This window comes from Hyla sarda, chromosome 1, assembly GCF_029499605.1.
Source record: "Hyla sarda isolate aHylSar1 chromosome 1, aHylSar1.hap1, whole genome shotgun sequence".
In the NCBI taxonomy this organism is placed as follows: Eukaryota; Metazoa; Chordata; class Amphibia; order Anura; family Hylidae; genus Hyla; species Hyla sarda.
The window spans coordinates 284923693-284951081 of record NC_079189.1 but is presented as its reverse complement, the minus strand read 5'-3'; the positions used below and the strand labels follow the sequence as shown (position 1 = coordinate 284951081).

The window sequence follows — 27389 nt, the reverse complement described above, 5'->3', positions numbered from 1 at the left end:
TATCGGGCGAGCATCTGAAACAGGTAGAGGAGTCTGGGCAATATCACCATGTTGACAGTGTGTACACAACCCAGTCACGAAATATGCAGAAGGTTTCATTTGGCGAGGTCTTCTCTAATAGATTTATAAAGTGGGACATAATTCAATCTATAGAGATCCGAGAGGGAAGTAGGCAGAGCAATACCTAAGTAAGAAAGGAAAGAAGAAGAGTGACGGAGAGTAAAGTTTAAAGAGATCAAGTCCTGCACCGACCGAGGAGTTTTGCAATAGAGTACCTCAGATTTTGATTTATTCACCTCCAGGCTTGAGATAGCAGAAAAACGTTCTAAAACTGAAAATAAATTGGGGAGCAAACTAGAGGTTTGGCAAGTGTGAGGAGGATGTCGTCTGCAAATAAATTCACTTTATAAACCGCTGAACCTATTGTTGCTCCTGAGACATCAGGATGGGCACGGAGGATACTCGCGAGGGGCTCCATAGCCAAAGCAAATAACGCTGTTGATATGGGACACCCGTGGCGAGTACCCAAACAGGGATCAGTAAAGGTTTGGAAGAGGGCAATTTAAGATAAGCTACCGTACTGGAATACAATGCATGTAAGGCGTGAACAAACGGCCCCGAAAAACCCATTGCAGTTAAAACTCCAAACAAATAAGGCCACAAGACAGTGTTGAAGGCCTTTTCAATATCTAAACCTAACAATGTTAGGGGGTTTTGGTGGCTGAAGCCCAATGAACTACATTAAGAACCTTGCGGATATGGTCGGCGCTTGCCTGCCAGGGATAAAACCCACCTGGTCATTATGAACAAGGCCTGGCAATATAGCATTGAGATGCCTGGCAAGAATGGAAGTAAACATTTTGGAGTCCAAATTTATAAGGGAGATAGGGCAATAATTAGAGGGGAGAAGAGAGTCTTTGTTTGGTTTGGGTATGCCTACAATAGATGCATGAAGAAATTCGGGGGGGGGGGCATAGCAGAGCCAGAAGGCAGCTTATTAAAATAGGAAATAATATGGGGCGTTAGGATCGGTTTAAATTTGATTAATATTTTTAATATTTCATTGCTTATGTCTCCATAGAAAGTCACATTGTAAATAAATACTTTTTAATGATGTTTTGCCGGCTGTAAATTCACAATTCTGCAGGATGCCTGTTATCAAAGAGCACTGCATCATGAGAACTCAGGTGACTATCTGATCCAAATACAAATAGCAGAATTTTGAGTAAAAAAAGAGCTTTGTATATAATGTAACAAAAAAAAAAAAAAAAAAAAAAAACAATACATGATAACTTGAAATGAAAGCAATGTTGACTACATCTCTCCACTTTCTATTTACATTAAAACTGTAAATTTTTGTAAAAGATAGACTCTCCCTATAAACAGTTTATCATTGTAAGTGATTGAAAATCTTACCAAGAGCATAAATCTTTCCTTGGTGTAAAGCCAGGCCATGTGCGCTTCTTTTGTGCTTCATTGGTGCCACAGGCTCCCAGTAGTCGTGGATTATATTGTACCTTTCTGCTGTGTTTATCTGATTGTTGCCATCATATCCTCCAACAGCATATAAATAATTGTCCAGACACACAACACCTGTCAGAGGAAATAGTTTTACCACATTAACCAATGGGCCGCAAAAAACTGGATATAATACTTTTGTTCTCTGCATTAACAGGTTAAATAGAGGGAATGCAACCTACATTCCTTAGAATAATAAAACATTTTATAACAGAAATAATAACCATTATTTATATAGACCAATCATATTCTGCAACCTTTACCTACGGAGCTGACAACTCCTCTGCTAATGTGGGTGCATTCAGACCTGTAGGTAAAAACTGCTGAAAGCTCCTAAAAATATGTGCACATGATCACTGAGGCCAGTGAATAGCTGCAGCATCCTATGCACAGTATATCATGACATCATCAGGGCACTTCTGCTGGGCAGATGGGAGCAACGGTGGTGTGAAACTGGGAGCAAGCAGAGGGGTGAGTATAGGTTCTTTTTTTCTCCTTCCCATCCCTGCCAACCAAACATTTTCTAAAAAGGGTTGGAAAGCCCCTTTAAAGAAAACATATCACCATGAAAATGCTATCTAATCTAGGAGAATCATGTTATAGAGCAGATTGAGGGAAAGAAAGGAAAGCAGAAAAGACTTAAAATGAAAAATGGACTTCTTCCCCTTTTATTCTTCAAATTTTAGTCTGCGTTCTTACTTTACATAGTTTCCTATCTTCTATATGTTCCTATATAGTACAATTATCCTATCTCGATTTACAACCGAGTTCTAGATACCATCATCTTTTCTCTATTTATTTCTATATAAGGATGACTAATTTCCTTATCATTACCATCCTCATTATTTTTACTTCTCTCTTTGGCTCCCCCCCCCCCCCCTCCTCTTTAGACTTCTACTACTACTCTGATTAGGAGCAGATTGACAACACTCAGTAATAAGTAAGGGCCCACTCATTAATAAGTAAGGGCCCCCTGCAATGCTCTGCTGCTAATCACACTTCTGCCCCTATTCTACCCAAATCCCTCCACCACCCCTACACACAAAATAAACTAAATTGTATATATAAGAAACACTTTAAGGTAGGTAAGATAATTTTCCATGACCAATAATACCAGTACAGAATACGTAAATATTTACCACCACACAATAACTGGATAATACCGCCATACTGTACTGAATAAAACCACTATACACAGACCAATATACTATACAGGATCTGTATAATATATAAGTGATTATACACAGGACCATGTGGTGGTGGATATCAGCTGTACACAGGATGTGTATACCATATAAGTGCTTACAGTTACATCTAGGGACTCACAATTACTTTTTTTCTGATCAGTGGCGCCCTCTTTCCTTTTCTCTGTCCGGATCAGACCGCCATGTTCATCTTTTAACATCTGCAGGACAAACATGTCAGACTTTAAATTTTTCCAGTGTCCCCCCCCCTCCTCTGCACAATCTGCCCATCCATAGGCCCACAAACTGTAATAATGCCCTCCTTGGTGTCCTGCACAGTAAAAGGGCAGGTAGGTAGGTAGACAGGTAAATAGGTAACTAAGTAGGTTGATCAGGAAGCAAGATATGTAGGTAGGTGACTAGCCAGGTAGGTAGGTAGGTTGCTAGCTAGGTAATTAAGCAGCCATTTATGAAGGCCAGGTATTTACATAGTTAGGTAGCCAGATATGTAGGTAGGTAGCAAGATATATAGGTAGGTATTTAGGCAGCCAGGTATGTAGGCAGTTAGATAGCCAGGTATGTAGGCAAGTAGTAGGCATCCAAGTACAAAGATAGGTAGCCAGGGAGTTAGTCAAGTAAGTAGCCAGCACCCCCTCCACCCAGTGGCAGATCCAGAATCTAGTCTCAGGAGGGGCACTATAAAAACCCCTATGTAGGTAGTAGGTAGCCCTCTTATTTGTTTAGTAGTTTGTCCCCATATTAGCTAGGTAGGAACATAGTAGATAGTCCCTCACATTAGGTGTAGGCAGCAGAGTTCCCTCACATTAGGTGTAGGCAGCAAAGTTCCCTCACATTAGGCATAGGCAGCAGAGTTCCCTCATAGTAGGTGTAGGCAGCAGAGTTTCCCCACAGTAGGTGTAGGCAGAAGAGTTCCCCCAAAGTAGGTGTAGGCAGTAGGGTCCCCCCACAGTAGGTGTAGGCAGCAGAGTTAGAGTCCCCCCCCCCATAGGTGTAGACAGCAAAGTTAGAGTCCCCCCCAAGTAGGTGTAGACAGCAGAGTTAGAGTCCCCGCAGTAGGTGTAGACAGCAGAGTTAGAGCCATCCCCCAGTAGGTGTAAGCAGCAGAGTGAGAGTTCCCCCTCCCCCAGTAGGTGTAGACAGCAGAGTTAGAGTCACCCCCAGTAGGTGAAGGCAGCAGAGTTAGAGTCCCCCCAGTAGGTGTAGACAGCAGACTTAGAGTCCCCACCAGTGGGTGTAGACAGCAGAGTTAGAGTCCGTCCCAGTAGGTGAAGGCAGCAGAGTTAGAGTCCCCCCCCCAGTAGGTGTAGACAGCAGAGTTAGAGTCCCCCCACAGTAGGTGTAGACAGCAGAGTTAGAGTCCCCCCCAAGTAGGTGTAGACAACAGAGTTAGAGTCCTCCCCAGTAGGTGTAGACAGCAGAGTTAGAGTCCCCCCAGTAGGTGTAGACAGCAGAGTTAGCGTCCCCCCTCCCCAATAGGTGTAGACAGCAGAGTTAGAGTCCCCCCTCCCCAGTAGGTGTAGGCAGAAAAGTTAGAGTTCCCCCCAGTAGGTGTAGACAGCAGAGTTAGAGTCCCCGCCAGTAAGTGTAAACAGCAGAGTTAGAGTCCCCCCAGTAGGTGTAGACAGCAGAGTTAGAGTCCCCCCCCAGTAGGTGTAGGCAGCAGAGTTAGAATTCCCCCAGTAGGTGTAGGCAGCAGAGTTAGAGTTCCCCCCAGTAGGTGTAGACAGCAGAGTTAGAGTCCCCTCAGTAGGTTTAGGCAGCAGAGTTAGAGTCCCACCCAGTAGGTGTAGGCAGAAGAGTTAGAGTTCCCCCCAGTAGGTATAGAAAGCAGAGTTAGAGTCCCCCCAGTAGGCGTAGGTAGCAGAGTTAGAGTCCCCCACCAGTAGGTGTAGGCAGCAGAGTTAGAGTCCACCCCAGTAGGTGTAGACAGCAGAGTTAGAGTCCCCCCCGCCCAGTAGGTGTAGGCAGCAGAGTTAGAGTCCCCCCCCCCTTCCCGGGTTGAAATAAAAAAAATGATGCTCACCTGTATGTGTCCCATGCAACGATCTCCTCAGCGGCAAGGGCCCGCGTCTGTCTTCCTCAACAGTGCAGGCGGCGATGAGTGATGTGATTGGCAGTCTCCTCTGTGTAATTTGCAGATGCGCTCACACAGAGGGACGCCTTCTCCTGTAGGTGTGTGCACCGCGCATACAGGAAAAGGCAGCACTGTCTGCTGGGGATCCAGGACAAGTGTCCTGGACCTTCAGTAGCGGCCAGCCGGGCCCTAGGACAATGTCCGATCGGACCGGCCGGTCAGTCACCCCTGACTCTGATAATCTATGTTTCTATGATATTCTCTCGCTTTTCCACCCATTCTTTTCTCCTTCCCTTCCTCTCTCCTGCCTACAATTTTGTTTCCTTTCTCCTCATCTAATTTTCATGCTACATTCCTTTTACTTTCTACTTCTATATTCCTCCTCTCTTTTTACTCAACCATTATCTTTGTCTCTATTCTGCTCTGTTCTTTTTCCTCTATTTGATACAGTGAATGAGATTAAAGGCGTTATCCAGGAAAAAAAAACTTTTTTCTATATCAACTGGCTCCAGAAAGTTAAACAGATTTGTATATTACTTCTACTAAAAGTACTTATGAGCTGCTGAAGTAGAGTGTTTCTTTTTTGTCTAAGTGCTCTCTGATGACACCTGTCTTGGGAACTGTCCAGAGTAGAAGCAAATCCCCATAGCAAACCTCTTCTACTCTGTGCAGTTCCCGAGACAAGCAGAGATTTCAGCAGAGAGCACTGTTGTCAGACAGAAAAGAACAACTCAACTTAAGCAGCTGATAATTATTAGAAGGATTAAGATTTTTTAATAGAAGTAATTTACAAATCTGTTTAACTTTCTGGAGCCAGTGATATATAAAAATATTTTTTTCCTGGAATACCCCTTTAAGCATGCTTGGGATAGGTATAAGGCTATCCTTTATATAAGATGTGGATAGGCATAAGGCCAGAGACTATATTCACAGTCTTCAGAATTGGGAACATAATATTGTTAACCCACAAATTCTTCTTAATAACAAAAATACTATGAAATGATATAACGTATATAATGTGTATTTTTTGTTTACAACAATACAGTTATCCTAAGTGGACAGGACTGCATTTACCAATGGGCTAAAAAAGGGTGGTCACCTGATAAAAGGTATATTTGCATATACGCAAGTTGGAAATTAATGATATGTGCAGTATTAATGATGTGCAGTAAGAGGTTAGGACATCCCAGGCATTATGGGTTCTGTAAACTTGTTTAACCAGTTCTCTTACTTTGCAGACAATAAACAAACTACAGATATGACACACAACTATGGTTAAAAGATATATTTATATATTTTTGTATTATGAAACATTCCTCAAATAAATAAAAATAAATCATTTGCTTCTCTTCAGGGCTGTACAGTATGACTTACTGAACTATTGAGGCATTGACTATACTAGTGATAAACAATATTCTACACTGCTGTTTCGAGCCTACTGGAACACCAGTTGACAGCATTGCAGGATGGAGCATTGTTATGGACAGTTCTTCATGATTTTTAAATCAGATTGAAATCAGAACTGTTTGTTGGCCATGTCATTACCTTGATTTACTTAATTTTTTATTTCTAAAAGAAAATGTTTAGCATGCTTTGCTCTGTACCAGTGATGGCAATCTTCCCTTGTTCTTTACCTAATAAATAGCCCCATAAAAAATTTTTTTTTTAATTCTCATCATTCTGTCACAAAAGCTGACTGCAGAATTCTACACAGAAAATTCACAGCACCAGAGTTCAATTGATTTCAATGGGATTCTGCTGCAGTGTATAGACAGCAGAATTTTCTATGTTTTTGCAGATGCCAGAATGAGTATTTCCTGTTTGTTCCTAGTGCAACATTCCTGATTTCAGCATCCTCAAAAACATTAAACATGTGCAGAATCCGCACGGAACTGCATTGTCGTCTATGAGACAGCGCATGTCCAAGCAGTTCTAGTGCTGGCATGTTCTGCCGGTGCTCTGTTTTTGGTGAAATAACAAAATTCACAAAAATTTTTTTTTTTTTTTTATGTTAGTAACATTTTTTTTTCATGGTCACTGCACTAACATTTAACCCCTTAAGGACCGGGGTTTTTTCCGTTTTTGCATTTTCGTTTTTTGCTCCTTGCCTTTAAAAAATCATAACTCTTTCAATTTTGCACCTAAAAATCCATATGATTGCTTATTGTTTGCGCCACCAATTCTACTTTGTAATGACGTCAGTCATTTTGCCCAAAAAACTACGGTGAAACAGAAAAAAAAATCATTGTGCAACAAAATTGAAAAAAAAACGCCGTTTTGTAACTTTTGGGGGCTTCCGTTTCTACGCAGTACATTTTTCGGTAAAAATGACACCTTATCTTTATTCTGTAGGTCCATACGATTAAAATGATACCCTACTTATATAGGTTTGATTTTGTCGTACTTCTGGAAAAAATCATAACTACATGCAGGAAAATTAATACGTTTAAAATTGTCATCTTCTGACCCCTATAACTTTTTTATTTTTCCGCATATGGGACGGTATGAGGGCTCATTTTTTGCACTGTGATCTGAAGTTTTTAACGGTACCATTTTTGCATTGATAGGACTTATTTATTCATTTTTAAATGATATAAAAAGTGACCAAAAATGCACTATTTTGGACTATGGAATTTTTTTGCGCGCACGCCATTGACCGAGCGGTTTAATTAATGATATATTTTTATAATTTGGACATTTCCACACGCGGTGATACCATATATGTTTATTTTTATTTACACTGGGTTTTTTTTTATAGGAAAAGGGGGGTGATTCAAACTTTTAATAGGGGAGGGGTTAAATGATCTTTATTCACTTTTTTTTTGCAGTGTTATAGCTCCCATAGGGACCTATAACACTGCACACACTGATCTTCATCATTGATCACTGGTTTCTCATAGGAAACCAGTGATCGATGATTCTGCCGCATGAATGCTCATGCCTGGATCTCAGGCACTGAGCAGTCATTCGGCGATCGGACAGCGAGAAGGCAGGTAGGGGCCCTCCCACTGTCCTGTAAGCTGTTCGGGATGCCGCGATTTCGCCACGGCTATCCCGAACAGCCCACTGAGTTAACCGGCATGGTTTCACTTTCGCTTTTAGCCGCACAGTTCAGCTCTGAGCGCGCAGCTAAAGGGTTAATAGCGCGCCGCGCTATTAACTAAAGGGTTAATAGCGCGACGCGCCGATCGCTATTAGCGGCAGGTCCTGGCTTCACTATGACGCCGGGCCCGCCGTGATATGATGTGGGGTTACCGTGTAACCCCGCGTTAGATCACGGGAGCAGGACCAAGGACGTACCAGTACATCCTTGGTCCTTAAGGGGTTAATCCCTGGACATGTTTTATCCACACGGTTGTCACTTGTCTAGGCACTAATAATAACAGAATATTAAATGAGATACTTCCACCAGAATTTTATGGGATTTACAATTTGGTGCCAAAATCTGCAAAAAACAAAAGTGGCACGATGATGAACTCTTGCATGTTTTCAGATTTTAAAAGCAGCACGAGAGACCTTTGTGTATTTGCTAGTATAACAATTTATACTTCTTCCTGTGGGTTTATTTCATTTCCAGGGCCAAAAATGATTGGTAAGCAGCCAGTATAAATAAAGTAAGCATTCTGTAATCAATTCATCTGTCCAGGCTTTAGCATTGTCTCATCAGCTGATACTGGGCCGTGTCTTAGGTAGCCGCAGCCAACCAAACACAAAAACATGGGGGCTCAACCTCTATATCAGAGTAAATATTAGGGTGCAAAGCAGCCTATCTCAAAAGCCATACACAAAACAAAAGGAGAAAAAAGCAGATATACTAAAGTGCAGTGCACACCTATCAAGAACAACAATATTCTGTATAAAATATAAATCTTTATTAGCAAATGATATACAAAAATACATGGATACAAAAACACACAGTACAATTAAGAACAAAATTGATCTAAGCAGAGATACCTCCTACAAAAACATGAGGGGGGGGGGATATAACCACATGTAGATGGTAGGCAGATAATACTGCTCAGTCCGTCTATCTTACAGAGCATAAGTATACCAATGAATGTAAAAGTAAAACATGCAAGCCGATGCAGTGTACCCGAGGGGGATTAGACGGATGCAGGTATGAACAGGTCACATGTGCCCCCCACAGAGCCCCACGCATTCCGTAGCTGTTAGGCAACTTCCTCAGGGATGTCTGTCACATTTATGGTTTACACGTGAGGTTGTGGTTTTAGACGGACTGAGCAGTATTATCTGCCTACCATCTATATACATGTGGCCTGTTGAGGGTGGTAATATCCTCCCCTCATGTTTTTTTAGGAGGTTGCTCTGGTTAGAGCAATTTTAATTGTTTTTAATTGTACTGTGTTTTTGGTATCCATGTATTTTTGTATATCATTTGCTAATAATTAATATTTTATCCGGAGTATTGTTGTTATTGATAGGTGTGCACTGCACTTCTTTTTTTTTAGGTAGCTGCAGCAACGGCATTGGGAGTCATAAGAGTCGATCATCATGCTCTGACATGGCAGCTTCGACCATTCTTCTGTCTTGCTGTTTTTGTAATCCATCGACAGTACAAGTTTAACCCATGGCTTGTTTCTTGACATTGCCTTAGCCTTGTGTGTTTGTACCCCTGCTCCATCCTGGTTTTGATTCTGGCCTACCTGACATTGCTTTATCTATCTGTTTGTCAGTTTGCTGTATACTTGTTTTGTGTTCTTTGGCTTGTTCCTGGTTAACCCCATGTTTGTTGTGATTGTACTGCTTGGTCCATTGGTTACTGACCCGGACTATCTGACACTTCTGACGTCCCTGACATCCCAGTTGAGGGCCACCATTTAGGGTAGTAGTTAGGTAGTAAGGTAATAGGTAGTAATAGAGACAGTGGTTGGGGCGAGTTCTAGGTCTTCATTGATCCCCACCCCGGATGTGACAAATTCAAAGTGAAAATGACATTTATTCCACAACAATTTTACTTTACACATACTGAACACATAAAAAAAAAAAAGAAACCTTTTCAGTACACTCAATTAATAATTTTGTACTGATCATCAACTACATCCTGTATTATTGTCTAAAACTTTATAAATTTTTTTCTTGTTTACCATACAGGGCATATAAACAGTACAGGTATAAGCAGTTTCCCCTTAGTACAAGACTAAAATAAGGCCATGATACAACAAGTCCACAAAAAAAGAGATATGTTCCACAGGCTGTGTCCATACCATATGTCATTGTCAGAAGACATTGGGCAATGCTAATGACAGTGCTGTCCAATAATTGCTGGTTAATGTACCAATCAGTGGTATAGACAAACTACACTGGTGTTGGATTAAGGCTCGGCTAAACTGTCAATATTGTGTAGTCGTAACTTAGTAGAAGCTTAGCTTTGTCTGTTGACACTAATTCCAATGACTACCTGCAGAAATGTTCATATATCTCTGCATACCAATGTTAAATTTGGTAAAAAAGTGGAAATTCCCCTTGTTGTCAGTGATTTTTTTTCTTTTTTTTTTGCCATGCAAGATGATAAATCTTCCTTTGGTGCAAAGCAAGCGGTAATATATTATGTAATTTAGGATCAGTACAAAATTGGTAATGGAAAGTTACATTATTTATAAAGTTAAAATTTTTTCTTTAATTTAGAATAGTTTGATTCAACAACTGTAAAATGATGTTCAGTGTTGTAGATACATTAATGACATTTCTATGTGTCAGCCTGTGTTTTTAGTTGTGAGCAGTGTGGTACACAATAATTCCTTATCCATCACTAACTGAGTAGGTGAATAATACCGATTAAATGCTTGACCTTCAACAAAATCTCTTGAATGACTTTTGCTCTGTGTATTATGTTTTAATATTACAAAATAGTCAATTGGTTATTGATGGAAAAATAAATCAATGAAGAAAGATACATAAAGCATACTACAGTTACTTAGAGGTATTTAAAGCCATCTGAATACGGAGATAATGTTAGCAAAGATTGAGCACTGTGCATTAGATTTGTGTAAAGGTTGTTTTTGATGCAGTACATAGATTTGAAAAGATAAGATCTACTAACCTGCTCCACTTCGTATAGTGTTCATTGATGCCACAGAATACCATCGGTCATGTTCAGGGTGATAACGTTCTACAGTGTTCAGTCGGCTTTCTCCATCAAATCCACCAACTGCATACAAAAGCCCACAACATGATGTTATTCCAGCGCCAATTCGGGCAACATGCATTGGAGTAACAAATGTCCACTGGTTGATTTCAGGATCATACCTAGAGTAGTGAGCAGTTAGGATTACAATAGGCCCAAGGTAGAAATAGAATGAAAAAAAAATAAAATAAAAAATGCACATTTGTAGTGTCTCAGTACAAGTGTTCTGATGGATTGATAGGGCCTCATTTACTAAGAGTGTCAGGTTTTTACTAGTGGGAAAAGTTTTTTCAGACTTGCAGGATTCCTTTCTATTTACTATTGGGAAAGTCGGGAACATGTTCTGACCAGCTTTTTCTAGGTGGATATTTCCAGCCATTTATCCACAGAATTTTCTGTGAATTCAATAGTAAATCGATCGGGTTGTTAAACCACGCCCCTTTTGGACCACGCCCCCTTTGCGACAGACCACACACCCTTTTTGGCTTTTCACAGTGCAATGTCAGGTTTTTGTCGAATTTTCAAGGCGCACACTGTCGCACACAGTCGCAGACTGGCACAGACATGTCTCAGACACTCTGCGCCAAAATAACCAGACAAAAACTGGTCGGTTTAAGCTTAGCAAATGAGACCCATAAAGTATGACCTGAGTAATTACTGTACTGTATGTAAAACTTTTCAACAGTTGAATTGCATTTTTGTCTTCTACCATGTTGGCAGAAGACACACAGGAGCTATTCCTATACATACATACAGACACACACACACACACACACACACACACACACATGCATACTTCCTGCCCTCTGCTGTCACTTACTAGATCTGGTATGATGGTGAGGCTACTACATTTTGCTCTCTATATAAACCCAACTTTAGGCAAGATCGTCTGTTTTACTGCTGGGAGCCAGTCTGCAGTATTTCTTCAAGTCTTCTCAGGGAATCTATAATCTCAGGAACTAGTCATCTTACCATTCCACACAAATGCAGGAACTCTTGTTTGAACTGTTTAAAGGGGTACTCCAGTGGAAAACATTTTTTTTTTTTTTTAATCAACTGGTGCCAGAAAGTTTAACAGATTTGTAAATTACTTCTATCTGAAAAAAATCATAATCCTTCCAGTACTTATCAGCTGCTGTATGCTGCAGAGGATGTTGTATAGTTCTTTTCAGTCTGACCACACTGCTCTCTGCTGACACCAGGAACTGTCCAGAGCAGCAGAGGTTTACTATGAGGATTTGCTCCTTCTCTTGACAGTTGCTGACATGGACATAAGTGTCAGCAGAGAGCACTGTGGTCAGACTGAAAAGAACTATGCAACTTCCTCTGTAGCATACAGCAACTGATAAGTACTGGAAGGATTAAGATTTTTAAATAGAAGTAATTTACAAATCTGTTCAACATTTTGGCACCAGTTGATAAAAAAATAAATAAAAATGCTTTCCACTGGAGTGCACCTTTAACCCCTTAACGACCAGGCCATTTTACACCTTAGGACCAGAGCGTTTTTTGAACATCTGACCACTGTCACTTTAAGCATTAATAACTCTAAGACGCTTTTACCTATCATTCTGATTCCGAGATTATTTTTTCTTGACATATTCTACTTTATGTTATTGGTAAAATTTTGTCGATACTTGCATCGTTTCTTAGTGAAAAATTCCAAAATTTGATGAAAAAATTGAAAATGTTGCCTTTTTTCTAACTTTGAAGCTCTCTGTTTGTTCAGGTTTGAAGTGGATTTGAAGGGTCTTCATATTAGAAATACCCCATAAATGACCCCATTATAACAATTGCACCCCCCAAAGTATTCAAAATGACATTCAGTCAGCATTTTAACCCTTTAGGTGTTTCACAGGAATAGCAGCAAAGTGAAGGAGAAAATTCACAATCTTCATTTTTTACACTTGCATGTTCTTGTAGACCCAATTTTTGAATTTTTACAGGGAGTAAAAGGAGAAAATGTATACTTATATTTGTAGCCCAATTTCTCTCGAGTAAGCACATACCTCATATGTCTATGTAAATTGTTCGGCGGGCGCAGTAGAGGGCTCAGAAGCGAAGGAGCGACGAGTGGATTTTGGAGAGTACGTTTTTCTGAAATTGTTTTTGGGGGGGCATGTTGCATTTAGGAAGCCCCTATGGTGCCAGAACAGGAAAAAAAAAACACATGGCATACCATTTTGGAAACTAGACCCCTTCCTTGAGGAATGTAACAAGAAATAAAGTGAGCCTTAATACCCCACAGGTGTTTCACGACTTTTGCATATGTAAAAAAATGTTAAAAAATTTCACTAAAATGTGTGTTTCCCCCCAAATTTAACATTTATGCAAGGGTTAATAGCAGAAAATACCACCCAAAATTTGTAACCCCATCTCTTCTGAGTATGGAGGTACCCCATAAGTTGACCTGAAGTGCACTACGGGCGAACTACAATGCTTAGAAGAGAAGGAGTGATATTTGGCTTTTTGAGATCAAATTTTGCTCGGGGGCATGTCGCATTTAGGAAGCCCCTATGGTGCCAGGACAGCAAAAAATACCCACATGGCATACCATTTTGGAAACTATACCCCTTGAGGAACGTAACAAGAAATAAAGTGAGCCTTAATACCCCACAGGGGTTTCACGACTTTTGCATACGTAAAAAAAAATAAAAAATTTGGGAGACTAGACCCCTTGAGGAACGTAACAAGGGGTACAGTGAGCATTTACCCCCCACCGGTGTCTGTCAGATCTTTGGAACAGTGGGCTGTACAAAATTTTTAATTTGCACAGCCCACTGTTCCAAAGATCTGTCAGACACCAGTGGGGTGTAAATTCTCACTGCACCCCTCATTACATTCCGTGAGGGGTGTAGTTTCCGAAATGGGGTCACATGTGTTTTTTTTTGTTTTTTTTTTGCGTTTGTCAAAACCGCTGTAACAATCAGCCAGCCCTGTGCAAATCACCTCAAATGTACATGGTGCACTCTCCCTTCTGGGCCTTGTTGTGCGTCCCCAGAGCACTTTGCGCCCACTTATGGGGTATCTCCGTAATCGGGAGAAATTGCAGTACAAATTTTGGGGGCCTTTTTTTTTCCTTTTACCTCTTGTCAAAATGAAAAGTATGGGGCAACACCAGCATGTTAGTGTAAAAAAATTTTTTTTTTACACTAACATGCTGGTGTAGACCCCCAACTTCACCTTTTCATAAGGGGTGAAAGGAGAAAAAGCCCCCCAAAATTTGTTAGGCAATTTCTCCCGAGTACGGCGATACCCCATATGTGACCCTAAACTGTTGCCTTGAAATACGACAGGGCTCCAAAGTGAGAGCGCCATGCGCATTTGAGGCCTGAATTAGGGATTTGCATAGGGGTGGACATAGGGGTATTCTACGGCAGTGATTCCCAAACAGGGTGTCTCCAGCTGTTGCAAAACTCCCAGCATGCCTGGACAGTCAACGGCTGTCCGGCAATACTGGGAGTTGTTGTTTTGCAACAGCTGGAGGCTCCATTTTGGAAACAGTGGCGTACCAGACGCTTTCATTTTTATTGGGGAGGGTAGGGGGGCTGTGTAGGGGTATGTGTATATGTAGTGTTTTTTACTTTTTATTTTATTTTGTGTTAGTGTAGTGTAGTGTAGTGTAGTGTAGTGTTTTTAGGGTACAGTCACACGGGCGGGGGGTTACAGCGAGTTTCCCGCTGCGAGTTTGAGCTGCTGCGCAAAATTTGCTGCATCGCAAACTTGCAGCCTGATACTCACTGTAAGCCCCCTGCCATGTGAGTGTACCCTGTACATTCACAGGGGGGGGGGACCTCCAGCTGTTGCAAAATCACAACTCCCAGCATGCACAGTCCATCAGTGCATGCTGGTAGTTATAGTTTTGCAACTGGAGGCACACGGGTTGGGAAACACTGAGTTAGGAAACAGACAATGTTTCCCAACCAGTGTGCCTCCAGATGTTGCAAAACCACAACTCCAAAACATTCTCAGGCATGCTGGAAGTAGTAGTTCGGCAACATCTTTAGAGCCAGATGCTGCCGAACTACAACTCCCAGCATGCTTGGAGTTGTAGTTTTGCAACATCTGGAGGACTAAAAATTGCAGACCACTAATACAGTGATTCCCAATCTATGCCCTTCCAAATGTTGCAAAACTACAACTCCCAGTATGCCAAAACTGTCCAGGCATGCTGGGAGTTGTAGTTCTGCAACATCTGAAGGGCCAGATGCTACAGAACTACAACTCCCAGCATGCCTGGACAGTAAGGGCATGCTGAGGATGTGTAGTTTTGCAACATCTGGAAGGGCACAGTGGTCTCCAAACTGTGGACCTCCAGATGTTGCAAAACTGCAACTCCCAGCATGCCCAGACGCCAAGGGCTGTCTGGGCATGCTGGGAGTCGTAGTTTACAGGGTCCCATTAACAGCAATGCATGTCGCTTTACGGCGACGTGCATTGCTGTAAAGGGCCCGACCGCGGCTGAAGATCATCTCACCTGTCGCCGCTGCCGCCGTCTCCGCCGCCTGGATCCGGGTCTTCAGGGACGAGGTAAGTACCGGGGCCGGTCCCCAGAACTCCCCCGTCCCCTGCCGCGTCCTCCGGTCTTCCTCCCGTCCTCTCCGGACTTCAAGGGGCCGGGCAGGACGGGAGTAAGTAACCGCCCCCCGCCCCCCCCTTGCGATTGGTCGGTTAGTTAACCGACGGATCGCAGGGGATGAGAGGAGGTGGCAGGCTTGCCACCTCGCTCCTATTCTTTAGCATGGTACTGGCTGTCTGTGACAGCCGGGATCATGCAAAATTACCGGGCGGTTGGGTCCCAGAGACCCGATCAGCCTGGTATCGCCGCAGATCGCAAGGGGGATTTCCCTTGCGATTTGCGGCGATCGCCGACATGGGGGGCATACATGGCCCCCCTCGGTGTTTGCCCTGGATGCCTGCTGAAGCATTTCAGCAGGCACCCGGTTCCGATCTCTGCCCGGCGAGCGGCAGAGACCGGAAAACGCCATGACGTTGTGGAACGTCAGTGGTCCTTAAAGGCCAGGGTGCCATGACGTTCCACAACGTCATTGGTCCTTAAGAGGTTAAGGACCCAGACAATTTTGACCTTAAAGGGGTACTACCGTGGAAAACTTTTTTTTTTTTAATCAACTGGTGCCATAAAGTTAAACAGATTTGTAAATCACTTCTATTAAAAAATCTTAATCCTTCCAGTACTTTTTAGGGGCTGTATACTAAAGAGAAATCCAAAATAGAAATGCATTTCCTGTGATGTCCTGACCACAGTGCTCTCTGCTGACCTCTGCCGTCCATTTTAGGAACTGGAGAAAATCCCCATAGCAGACATATGCTTTTCTGGACAGTTCCTAAAATGGACAGCAGAGGTCAGCAGAGAGCACTGTGGTCAGGACATCACAGCAAATGTGTTTTCTGCACCCCTCAAAGTATTCAAAATGACATTCAGAAAGTGTGTTAACCCTTTAGGTGTTTCACAGGAATAGCAGCAAAGTGAAGGAAAAAAGTCAAAATCTTGTAGACCCAGTTTTTTACATTTTACAAGGGTAAAAAGGTGAAAAAGCACCCCAAAATTTGTAACTCAATTTCTCTCGAGTAACGAAATACCTCATGTGTATGTAAAGGGTTCGGCAGGCGCAGTAGAGGGCTCAGAAGGGAAGGAGTGACAATGGGATTTTGGAGGATGGGTTTTTCTAAAATGGTTTTTGGGGGGCATGTCGCATTTAGGAAGCCCCTATAGTGCCAGAACAGAACAAAAATACCAACATGGCATACTATTTTGGAAACTACACCCCTCATGGAACGTAACAAGGGGTACAGTGAGCCTAAACACTTCACAGGTGTTTGACGACTTTTCGTTAAGGTCGGATGTGTAAATGATTTTTGTTTCCATTAAAATGCTGGTTTTCCCCCCAATTTTACATTTTTACAAGGGGTAATAGGAGAAAATGCCCCCTAAAATTTGTAACCCCATCTCTTCTGAGTATGGAAATACCCTATGTGGGGACGTCAAGTGCACTACGGGCGCACTACAATGCTCAGAAGAGAAGGAGTCACATTTGGCATTTGGAAATCAAATTTTGCTGAAATGGTTTTTGGGGGGCATGTTGCATTTAGGAAACCCCTATGGTGGCAGAACAGCAAAAAAACCAAACCACATGGCATACTATTTTGGAAACTACACCCCTCAAGGAACGTAACAAGGGGTACAGTGAGCCTTAACGCCCCACAGATGTTTGACAAATTTCCACAAAATTTACATGTGAAAATGAAAAATTAGATTGGAAATACCCCATATGTGGATGTAAAGTGCTCTGCAGGCAAACTACAATGCTCAGAAGAGGAGCGCCATTGAGCTTTTGGAGAGAGAATTTGGTTGGAATGGAAGTCGGGGGCCATGTGTGTTTACAAAGCCCCCCAAGGTGCCAGAACAGTGGACCCCCCCCCCCACATGCGACCCCATCTTGGAAACTACACCCCTCACAGAATTTAACAAGTGGTGCAGTGAGCATTTACACCCCACTGGCATTTGACAGATCCTTGGAACAGTGGGCTGTGCAAATGAAAAATTACATTTTTCATTTTCACAGACCACTGTTGAAAAAATCTGTCAGACACCTGTGGGGTGTAAATGCTCACTGCACCCCTAATTACATTCGGTGAGGGGTGTAGTTTCCAAAATGGGGTCACATGTGGGGGGGGGGTCCACTGTTCTGGCACTATGGGCTCTTTGTAGACACACATGGCCTTCAATTTAGGACACATTCTCTCTCCAAAAGCCCAATGGCGCTCCTTCTCTTCTGAGCATTGTAGTTCGCCTGCAGAGCACTTTACATCCACATATGGGGCTACAAATTTTGGGGGGCTTTTTTCCTATTCTCCTTTGTAAAAATGAAAAATGTAGGGTAACACCAGCATTTTAGTGAAAAATAAAAAGATTATTTTTTTCATTTTCACATCCAACTTTAACGAAAATTCGTCAAACACCTGTGGGGTGTTAAGGCTCACTATACTCCTTGTTACATTCCGTGAGGGGTGTAGTTTCCAAAATGTGGTCACATGTGGGTATTCATTGTTTTGCGTTTATGTCAGATCCTCTGTAAAATCAGCCACCCCTGTGCAAAGCACCAATTTAGACCTTAAATGTACATGGTGCGCTTTCACTTCTGAGCCTTGTTGTGCGCCCGCAGAGCATTTTACGCCCACATATGGGGCAGTTCTGCACTCAGGAGAAATTGCATTACAAATTTTGAGGGTCTTTTTTTTTCCTTTTACCGCTTGTGAAAATTAAAAGTATGGGGCAACACCAGCATGTTAGTGTATAAAAAAAATTTATTACACCAACATGCTGGTGTAGACCCCAACTTTACCTTTTCATAAGGGGTAAAAGGAGAAAAAGCCCCCAAAATTTGTAACGCAATTTCTCACAAGTATGGAAATACCCCATATGTGGCACTAAACTTATTCCTTGAAATATGACAGGGCTCCAAAGTGAGAGAGCAATATGTGCACTTGAGGCCTATTTTGGGGATTAGCATCCGCCACCAAAATACTCTACAGCAGTGTTTCCCAAACAGGGTGCCTCCAGCTGTTGCAAAACTGCAAGCATGCCTTGACAGTCAGTGGCTGTCCAGCAATACTGGGAGTTGTTGTTTTTCAACAGCTGGAGGCTCCGTTTTGGAAACAGTGCCGTACAAGACGTTTTTTTTTATATTGGGGGGGGGGGGGGGGGAATGTGTATGGGTATGTAGTGTTTTACTTTTTATTTTGTGTAGTGTAGTGTAGTGTTTTTAGGGTACATTCACTTGGGCAGGGGTTTACAGTGAGTTTCTCGCTGGGAGTTTGAGCTGCGGCGGAAAATTTACCGCATCTCAAACTTGCCAAAAAACTCGCTGTAAACTCCTGCCCGTGTCAATGTACCCTGTACATTCACATGGGGGGGGGGGGGGGTGCAAACCTCCAGCTGTTGCAGAACTACAACTCCCAGCATGCACTGAGAGACCATACATGCTGGGAGTTGTATTTTTGCAACAGCTGGAGGCACACTGGTAGCAAAACACTGAATTAGGACACAAACTCTGTTTCACAACCAATGTGTCTCCAGCTGCAACACTCAACATGTATTAACAGTCGAAGGGCATGCTGAGAGTTTTGCAGCAGCTGGAGGCACACTGCTCCAACTCCCAGCATGCCCTTTGGTAGTCTGTGCATGCTGGGAGTTGTAGTTATGTAACAGCTTGATGCACACTTTTTCATTGAAAAAATATGCCTCCAGCTGTTTCATAACTACAACCCCCAGCATACACAGACTACCAAAGGGCATGCTGAGAGTTGTAGTTGGAACTCAAGCTGTTGCAAAACTGCAACTCCCAGCATGTCCTTTGGCTGTGCATGCTAAGAGTTGTTGCTAAGCAACGGCAGGAGGTGAACAGGCCTCACCTCCTACTATATCCTGCCGCCGGTCAGTCGCTGCTGCTGCCACCGCTCCTGCCGCCGCTTCTGCCACCGCTCCTGCCACCGCTCCTGCCGCCGGGACATCGCCTCTGCTTCTGAGGGGACCTTCGCTGGCCCCGATCACCGCCCAGCAGGGCAGTGATTGGTTGGTCGTTCCGACCAATCAATCACGTGATCGTGAGTTGGCACCCATGCCACCACACTCCTGCTGGGTAAGGGTGAATGGGGCTGTCTCGGAGAGCCCCATTCACCCTTTTTTTCCAGGTCATTGGGTCACCAGAGACCCAAATGACCCGGAATAGCCTATCTGAATTGACTGGCAATTTGCGGCAATTGCCAACATGGGGGGGTATCAGGACCCCCCCATGGGTTTGCACGAAATTCCCACGAGCGTATCAAGGAGCCAGGGAGTATCAAGTATCAAGGAGCCAGGGAGTACCCATATGCTCTGGGTCCTTAAGGGGTTAAGCTATGAGCTTGTATTGGCTCTTAGGCGACACTTGAGGTCTGTCCACTTTAACCGCCTGTGAAATCCCTTCTGCTAGTTCTGCCCTGGAGATCACCGCACATTTATATCATCATAGGAATAAGTGTGTGTGTGTGTGGGGGGGGGGGGTGTTCAGACAAGAAATGTGTGCATATTTTCCCGTGTGAGATGGCAACTTTTTTTTTTAACTATATAAATGTATGAGTTATACCCTTATAAAATTAATAGTACTGCCAATTTATCTAAAGGGTACTTGTTACTGGTTTCATGCTGCCTGAGCCATGGGCTACATGAAACACTGAGGCGCTCCCTTATCATGATGATATGACATACAATTCTCAATGGCTGTGCGGTTTTAGAATCAATGTAAGTCTGGGATCCGGGACATTGTAGCAGTCTCTGGCAAAGATTGACAGATCTTTCTATATACAAATAGGGAACAGTCTGTCAATCAGGGCCAGCACACCACCCTAATAGGCAGCTACCCATTTTACTTTTATAGATGCACATGACAATAACTTAGTATATCCACAAATCACAAAGACAACACGTGGAATAATTTGCTCAGTTATTGGTACCTGCATATAAAAAGGTCATTGTTGGACTGGAGCAGGTACAGAGAAGGGGATCAAGGGACCATTTGTGCCTTTTTGTAAAGTTGCAAGTCTTTTTATAATTCATGAAATCATTTTTATGTCCCATGCTGAAGAGTCTAAGAGGTGGGGCCGAACTGCTTAAAGGGGTACTCTGGCCCTAAGACATCTTATCCCCTATCCAAAGGATAGGGGATAAGATGCCTGATCGCGGGGGTCCCACCGCTGGGGACCCCCACAATCTTTCATGCAGCACCCCGCTATCATCAGCCTCCGGAGCGGACATCGCTCCAGGTCTGACAAATCACTGGGCTGGAGTATCCTAACGTCATGGATCCACCCCCTCAATGCAATGCAAGCCTATTGGAGAGGGCGTGGCAGCTGTCCTTTGGATAGGGGATAATATGTCTTAGGGCCGGAGTACCCCTTTAAGTACAGCAGCATTGCTCACCTCTTGGCTCCCATCTCTCCCTGCTCTTCCATGCTTGACATACAGGGCTCGGCTCACAGCACCTGTATACAAATCATATGCCTTCACTGTGCATAATAATGAGATGCACTGCACTTTACTGCGCTTTATTAATATACATGGCCTGAAGGAAACAAGGTTTCACAATCATCACAGGCAGGGATTCTTTAATTCAGACCAATGAGACTATGGAACTCAAATCATATGATGATGTGATGGCTCATTCATTGAGTTCAATGCCTTTCTTGAGAGACATGCCAAATAATAAATTGTCTGGGTCAGATAAATATCCTTTTAAATACTTTTATAAAAACATTAAGAAAGGTAAAGGAAAACAAATGTATTAAATACGTATTCCTATAGCATAGGAGACTTCTACAAGCAATGGAAGAAGCCACTGTTGTAGAATAATGCTTATAAACCAGAATTAATTTGTGGACAGGTTTTTAGGGTGCAAAGTAAGGGCATCGCTGTATATTGCTTTCGACCCTGAATTTGTACATACTTCTTTTTAGTTAACTGACCTCTCTCGAAACAAGATATTACAGTTTAAAAAAAAATGTCTTTCACCCCCTCTACTCCTTTATTGGCATTCACTAGGCTGTAATGTAATCTCTGACTCTCTCTGCAATGTAGCAGCCGAGGGGAACGCCAAGTTGGCTCCAAAGTCTAATTTACATATATTTTTAAACTCTGATAGCTCAGCACTAGAAGGGTCAATTAACTAATGAGAGGTATGTATGGATTCAGGGTCAAAATCCATATAGCGCAATGCCCTTACTTTACATCCATTTTAGTAATTCAATACATGGTTTTTGGCAAAAATTATGTGAATAATTCCAAGGATTCTGCCCATGGTCTTTTTAGATAAATTCAACTAAAACGTGCCTTCCATAGTATGAAAAATAAGCTAACATTTTATATATCAGCTATTTGAACTCACAAAATAATAAAAGGGGTTTTTAAAGAATTGAACCAAGATTCATGTCTTTGGTTCCTGCTATTTATATACAAAGGTATAGCATTGTAGAGTGGAAGAGCACTCACCACCTTTATGTCTTTCTTAACTTCATTCCAGTATTCAGAGTCACAGGGAGGCAATAATGGATGCAGCGTAGGTGCTCAGAGGCAACAGCTATTCTGTGAATATTATCTGGGGGCTGGAAGAAGTGCATCATCACGCACAAAACGGCTGTTGCCTCTGAGCACCAAACCGCGTCTATGTTTGCCTCCTTATGACTCTGAATACCGGAATGAAGCTAAGAAGGACATAGAGGCATTGAGTGCTATTCCACTTCTCTTTACAGTGCTATGCTTTCAGCATACTCTCATCTATAGAGTTGAGCACCTGCTATCTCACTCACATGACTTAGTAAGGACCGGCCGCTGCTCTACTAGGATTTTTACTCATTATGGTATGGTCATACGTAGTATATACGCAGCGTCTTTCCAGCTGCGCAAAATCCCAGCGTCAGCCCTGTGTGCAGTAAAATGTGTAGATGTGCCCGCCCATCACAGTTATATTGGAGCGCTGGGCCCACCTCCAAACCCTACTGAACACACAGGGCTGCCATGGGTAGACCTGTGTGCCTGCTCAAAGGAGAATATGCAGCATGTTTTCCATTGAGCAGTGTGAAACACGCTGTGTATATGCTACGTGTGACCCTATGCTTAGAGATTGTTGTGACTGGCAGCCACATTGTAGCTGTGCCCTCCTCCCTACATCTCGTTTGTATTTATTTATATACAAAGGTAAAACATTGACTTCTACTGGTTGATGTAGTGCCCATTGCTATGAAAAAGTGGCAAATGGGTCATTTTCCATCGTTTACTAACATAAACAAAAATCATGGCATGGTAACTGGCTATGTTTTAAATGATGTCACTCATCATTACATTTTGCCTACATACTCATACCTAACTCTGCTGGAAGAGTACATGTACATGTAGACTGCTTGTCTGCTTTGCACAGCAATATTATGTAGTCACTGAAAGGCGGTATTATTTGAGGGCTGTATTAACGGGGTATTCCAAATTGCAAACATGTTTAGAGGAAAAGTACTGCCATTGCTTATAGCAACCAAATTACTTCTTTCATTTTTCAAAGGCCTTTTTAAAAACAAAACAAGCAATCTCATTGGTTGCTATAGGCACCACTCTTCCTCTACACAGGTTTTGATAAATCTCCCCCTCATTCCCTAGCCATAGGATAAGGAGTAAGCGTCAGATTGTGAAGATCCCACTACTGGAACCCCCATGGTCTTGATTATGGGCACCCAAGTCGCACATTTCAATGGAGTGACCACCACACTCTTCAGCGTCTATGAACCCAAAGAACATAGCTGAATACAGGACTCAGCTAGCTTTGGCAGCTCTATGGACAATGGAGAGGAGACACACATGCATGACTTGCCGCTCCATTCCGATGTTTCACAGGGGGGTACATTCTTAAGATAAAGGGGTTCAACTGCTGGGATAGAAGATAGAAGTGTTTTAGGTTGAAATACCTCTTTAAGTGTTCAAAACTATATTTTTTCATGTTGTATTTCTAAAAAAATAACTACCGTAATAACACACACAAGCTGGGTGTGTTGTTTTATTAATTACAGTGATTTTCTATATAGTGTAATCTACACTGTTCAAGACTTCTATTCAGTTTATTTGGTGATGGTATATATACATTGTATGCTGACTACTACTGTACCCCAGATATTTGTACTTGAGCGAGGGTAGGTTATTACTTTGTTTGTACAGTATGTGTTTTTATTGCAACAATTAGCCACATGTGGCTACATTGACCTATACTGACATTAGGAACATAAGGCTCCAAGTACTCTGAGATGTAAAGCTGGTACTGAGGTTATTGTTACTAACAGCTGTCTTGTTCATTACAATGAACTAATTACTTATAAACAATTGTATACACACAGACAATCCTAGTCAATTTGTGGCCTATAGACCCTCACAGGTTGTGAAAATAAAGCACTTCTCCTTTAGACTTTTCTCTACTGGCTGCCTAGTTGCACGCAGAACTGCAGTCAGCCCACACTTGAATGGAGCTACACTGTAGTTCCCTACTTGGCAGAATGTACAGGAACAAAAACAATAATGGGATAGATGAGTTTTAGGGATGTCCACTTTTACAATTTTTTTTAAGATCGAGTACAAAACCAATTACTAATACTTTTTTTAAATGTCATGTGACAGGGTTTAAGGAACTGTCTGGAACTCTCAGGAACTGTCCAAAAGTACAAGCAAATCCCCATAGCAAACCTCTCCTGCTCTGGACAGTTCCTGATATGGACAGAGGTGTCAGCAGAGAGCACTGTGGTCAAAATGGAAAGAACTCCAAAAAGAAATACAACTTGCTGTGGAGCATACAGCAGCTGATATGTACTGGAAGGACTAAGATTTTTTTTTTAAATAGAAGTAATGTACAAATCTGTTTAACTTTCTGGCACCAGTTGATTTGAAAGAAATAGTTTTCCACCAGAGTACCCCTTTAAGTTCCTGACACATTACAGGGCACATGTGAAATATTTCTGCATAGTTCACAAAAGGAATCTACTATAGTACAGCACTTTTTGTAATTACATCTTTATGTAAAAATCAAGTAACATTGTCATTTTCTGATAGATTGCTGTCAAGGACTTTTAACAACTTTACGGACATAAGGCACCATATGACACAGAGCACAACCTATCATAACATTTACCTTTCAACACTTTTATGGTGTTCTGATCCAGATGAGCCTCCTACTGCATAAATGGCGTCATCAACTACTGCTACCCCGACACGGTTCCTGGGAACATTCATTGATGCTTTTGGCGTCCACTGATTATTTAGTGGGTTGAAGCAGGCTAAAGCATTTGAGTCTGTATTGTCTGTTGAGGAATGATTCCTTCCACCCACAGTATAGAACAATCCACTGACAATACAAGCCCCAAGACCACTTCTTGGTTCTAGCATGTCAGCAAGCTTAATCCATTCCCCAGTCTGTGGGTTGTATGCATCCATAGAACTCAATGAGGTATGAAGGTAGCCACCAGCAACATAGATGAGCTGGTTGCCTCTTACTTTTGTTCGTGGGAGAGGCTTGTGCAATGACATTTCTTGGAAAATCTTGGTAAGATGCATCCTGCAGGAATTCTCTCGGTTTAGGATGGGACATTGTTTTAGCTGAACTGCCAGGAATTTGGGTGGTAGAGCATAGAGATGAACTGCATTTAGCAAGACATGAAAATATTGGGCTCTGTTGTTCAAATCCCACTGCATCCATCTCACACAGGCATTGTACACCTCAGTCTCACACAGGACATTTAGGCTTTCTTGACTGACCAAGGCCAATAGCTCACAGTGAGAAAGATTTAAGAATTCCTCCTCCTTTGTAACCTGTAATAATAATAATAATAATAATTTATTTTTTAATTGTATCTCTTTATTTAATTACATACTTTAAAGGGGTACTCCGGTGGAAAACTTTTTTTTTTTTTTTTTAAATCAACTGATGCCAGAAAGTTAAACAGATTTGTAAATTACTTCTATTAAAAAAATCTGAATCCTTCCAGTACTTATTAGTGGCTGTATACTACAGAGGAAATTCTTTTCTTTTTGGATTTCTTTCCTGTCACGACCACAGTGCTCTCTGCTGACACCTCTGTCCATTTTAGGAACTGTCCAGGGGAAAAAATTCCCATAGCAAACATATGATGCTCTGGAGAGTTCCTAAAATGGACAGAGGTGTCAGCAGAGAGCACTGTGGTCGTGACAGAAAAGAAAAGAATAGCCTCTGTAGTATACAACCGCTAATAAGTACTGGAAGGGTTAAGAATTTTTAATAGAAGTCATTTACAAATCTGTTAAACTTTCTGGTACCAGGTGATTTAAAAAAAAAAAAATTCCACTAGAGTACCCCTTTAAGAAACACATTTTCTACTTGTTTTACATAGTAAGACTTTGACATACAGTAATATTATAATTAGGTTATTTATTCCAATTAAGTCATATCAGAGCAAGTCTCCCTTTTCTAACCAAAAGAAGGGAATAAATTATAAAAGTTTGAACCTAAGGTCTGATTTGGAGTCCTTAAAGGGGTACTCCGCACCCCTATGCATTTTATCCCCTATCCAAAGGATAGGGGAAAAGATGTCAGATCGCCGGGGTCCCGCTGCTGTGGGCCCCCGGGATCTCGGCTGCTGCACCCACCTGTACGGTTTCCACCTCACACCGGCAGCGCTGGAGGCTTCGGATCCCTACCACAATGGCGGATGAGCGTGACGTCACGACTCCGCCCCGTGTGACATCACACCCCGCCCCCTCAATGCAAGTCTATGGGAGGTCAGTCACGCCCCCTCCAATTGACTTGCATTGAGGGGGCGGAGTCGTGACGTCACGCTCGTCCGCCATTGTGGTCGGGCACCGAAGCCTCCAGCGTTGCCGGTGTGAGGTGGAAGCCGTACAAGTGGGTGCAGAAGCCGAGATCCCGGGGGCCCACAGCAGCGGGACCCCGGCGATCTGACATCTTATCCCCTATCCTTTGGATAGGGGATAAGATGTCCAGGGGTGCGGAGTACCCCTTTAAATGTTACCATGTAAGAGAAATGCTGTACAGTTCCCTTCTGGATGTTTGGATGGAAAATGCATAGCATAATATAGTGACAGCGAAGAGGATGTGATTTGATCAATTCTCATCTCCGTGCTGTGTAAATGTTCTAAGCCTTAATTGACCTGCAGTGTAGTTCAGCATCTTATCCATTTACAGTAATCCCCTAACATATGATATTGGTTATTGGATATAATTGGTTCCAGGTGGACCATTGTATGTTGAAACCATTGTATATTGAGTACATATCTCTATGGAAAACTGGTAATTGGTAATTGTATGTTGAGTGTATGGGGAGTGTTTAACAAGCCGGTGTGCTTCCAGCTGTTGCATAACTACAACTCCCAGCATGCCTGTACAGCCAATGACTGTCTGAGCATGTTGGGAGTTGTAGTTTTGAAACAGCTGGAGGCACGCTGGTTGTGTGTACTGTATATGATGTGTGACATCACATACAGTACTGTACTGGTCAGTAAAAACCTTCAGGGAGGACAGAATGTCCTCCATTGCGATCCTGTACACTTCAGCTACCCAGGAACGTGAAGGGGAGGGAAGCCAGCAGCCCATTGGATGTCTGCAGCAAGATGCTGCAGGCTATTAGCTATGGCTGTACTGGGGGCGGGGCCTACACAGAGCTCACAGTGGAAGCCTGCGTGAGCAACAGGACGACATGTGAGTACCACGAGGCAGAACGGGGAACATCAAGTGGCTTTCCGGCAGCTGCTGAAGTAGTCAGCGCTGCTGGATAGCCATTTTTTCAATGGCCCCGACACACAGAAGCATTGTATGCTGATGCTGCCTTCAACATACCATAGGCTCTGAGAGGCCATTGTATGTTGAAATGATCG

At 42.6% G+C, this 27389-nt stretch overlaps 1 protein-coding gene across 5 annotated transcripts in view; it reads right to left on the bottom strand.

Moving 5' to 3' along the window:
- LOC130369280 (kelch-like ECH-associated protein 1A) overlaps positions 1–27389 on the bottom strand; it is an 81209-nt gene that overhangs the window by 2675 nt on the left and 51145 nt on the right. For all 5 annotated transcript variants that reach the window (XM_056574345.1, XM_056574369.1, XM_056574361.1 and 2 more), the window contains 3 exons: positions 24655–25331; positions 10859–11064; positions 1417–1593 (listed from right to left, as the gene is read on the bottom strand). In XM_056574345.1, the coding sequence (XP_056430320.1) occupies positions 1417–1593; positions 10859–11064; positions 24655–25331 (1060 nt within the window). The remainder of the gene's footprint in view (positions 1–1416; positions 1594–10858; positions 11065–24654; positions 25332–27389) is intronic.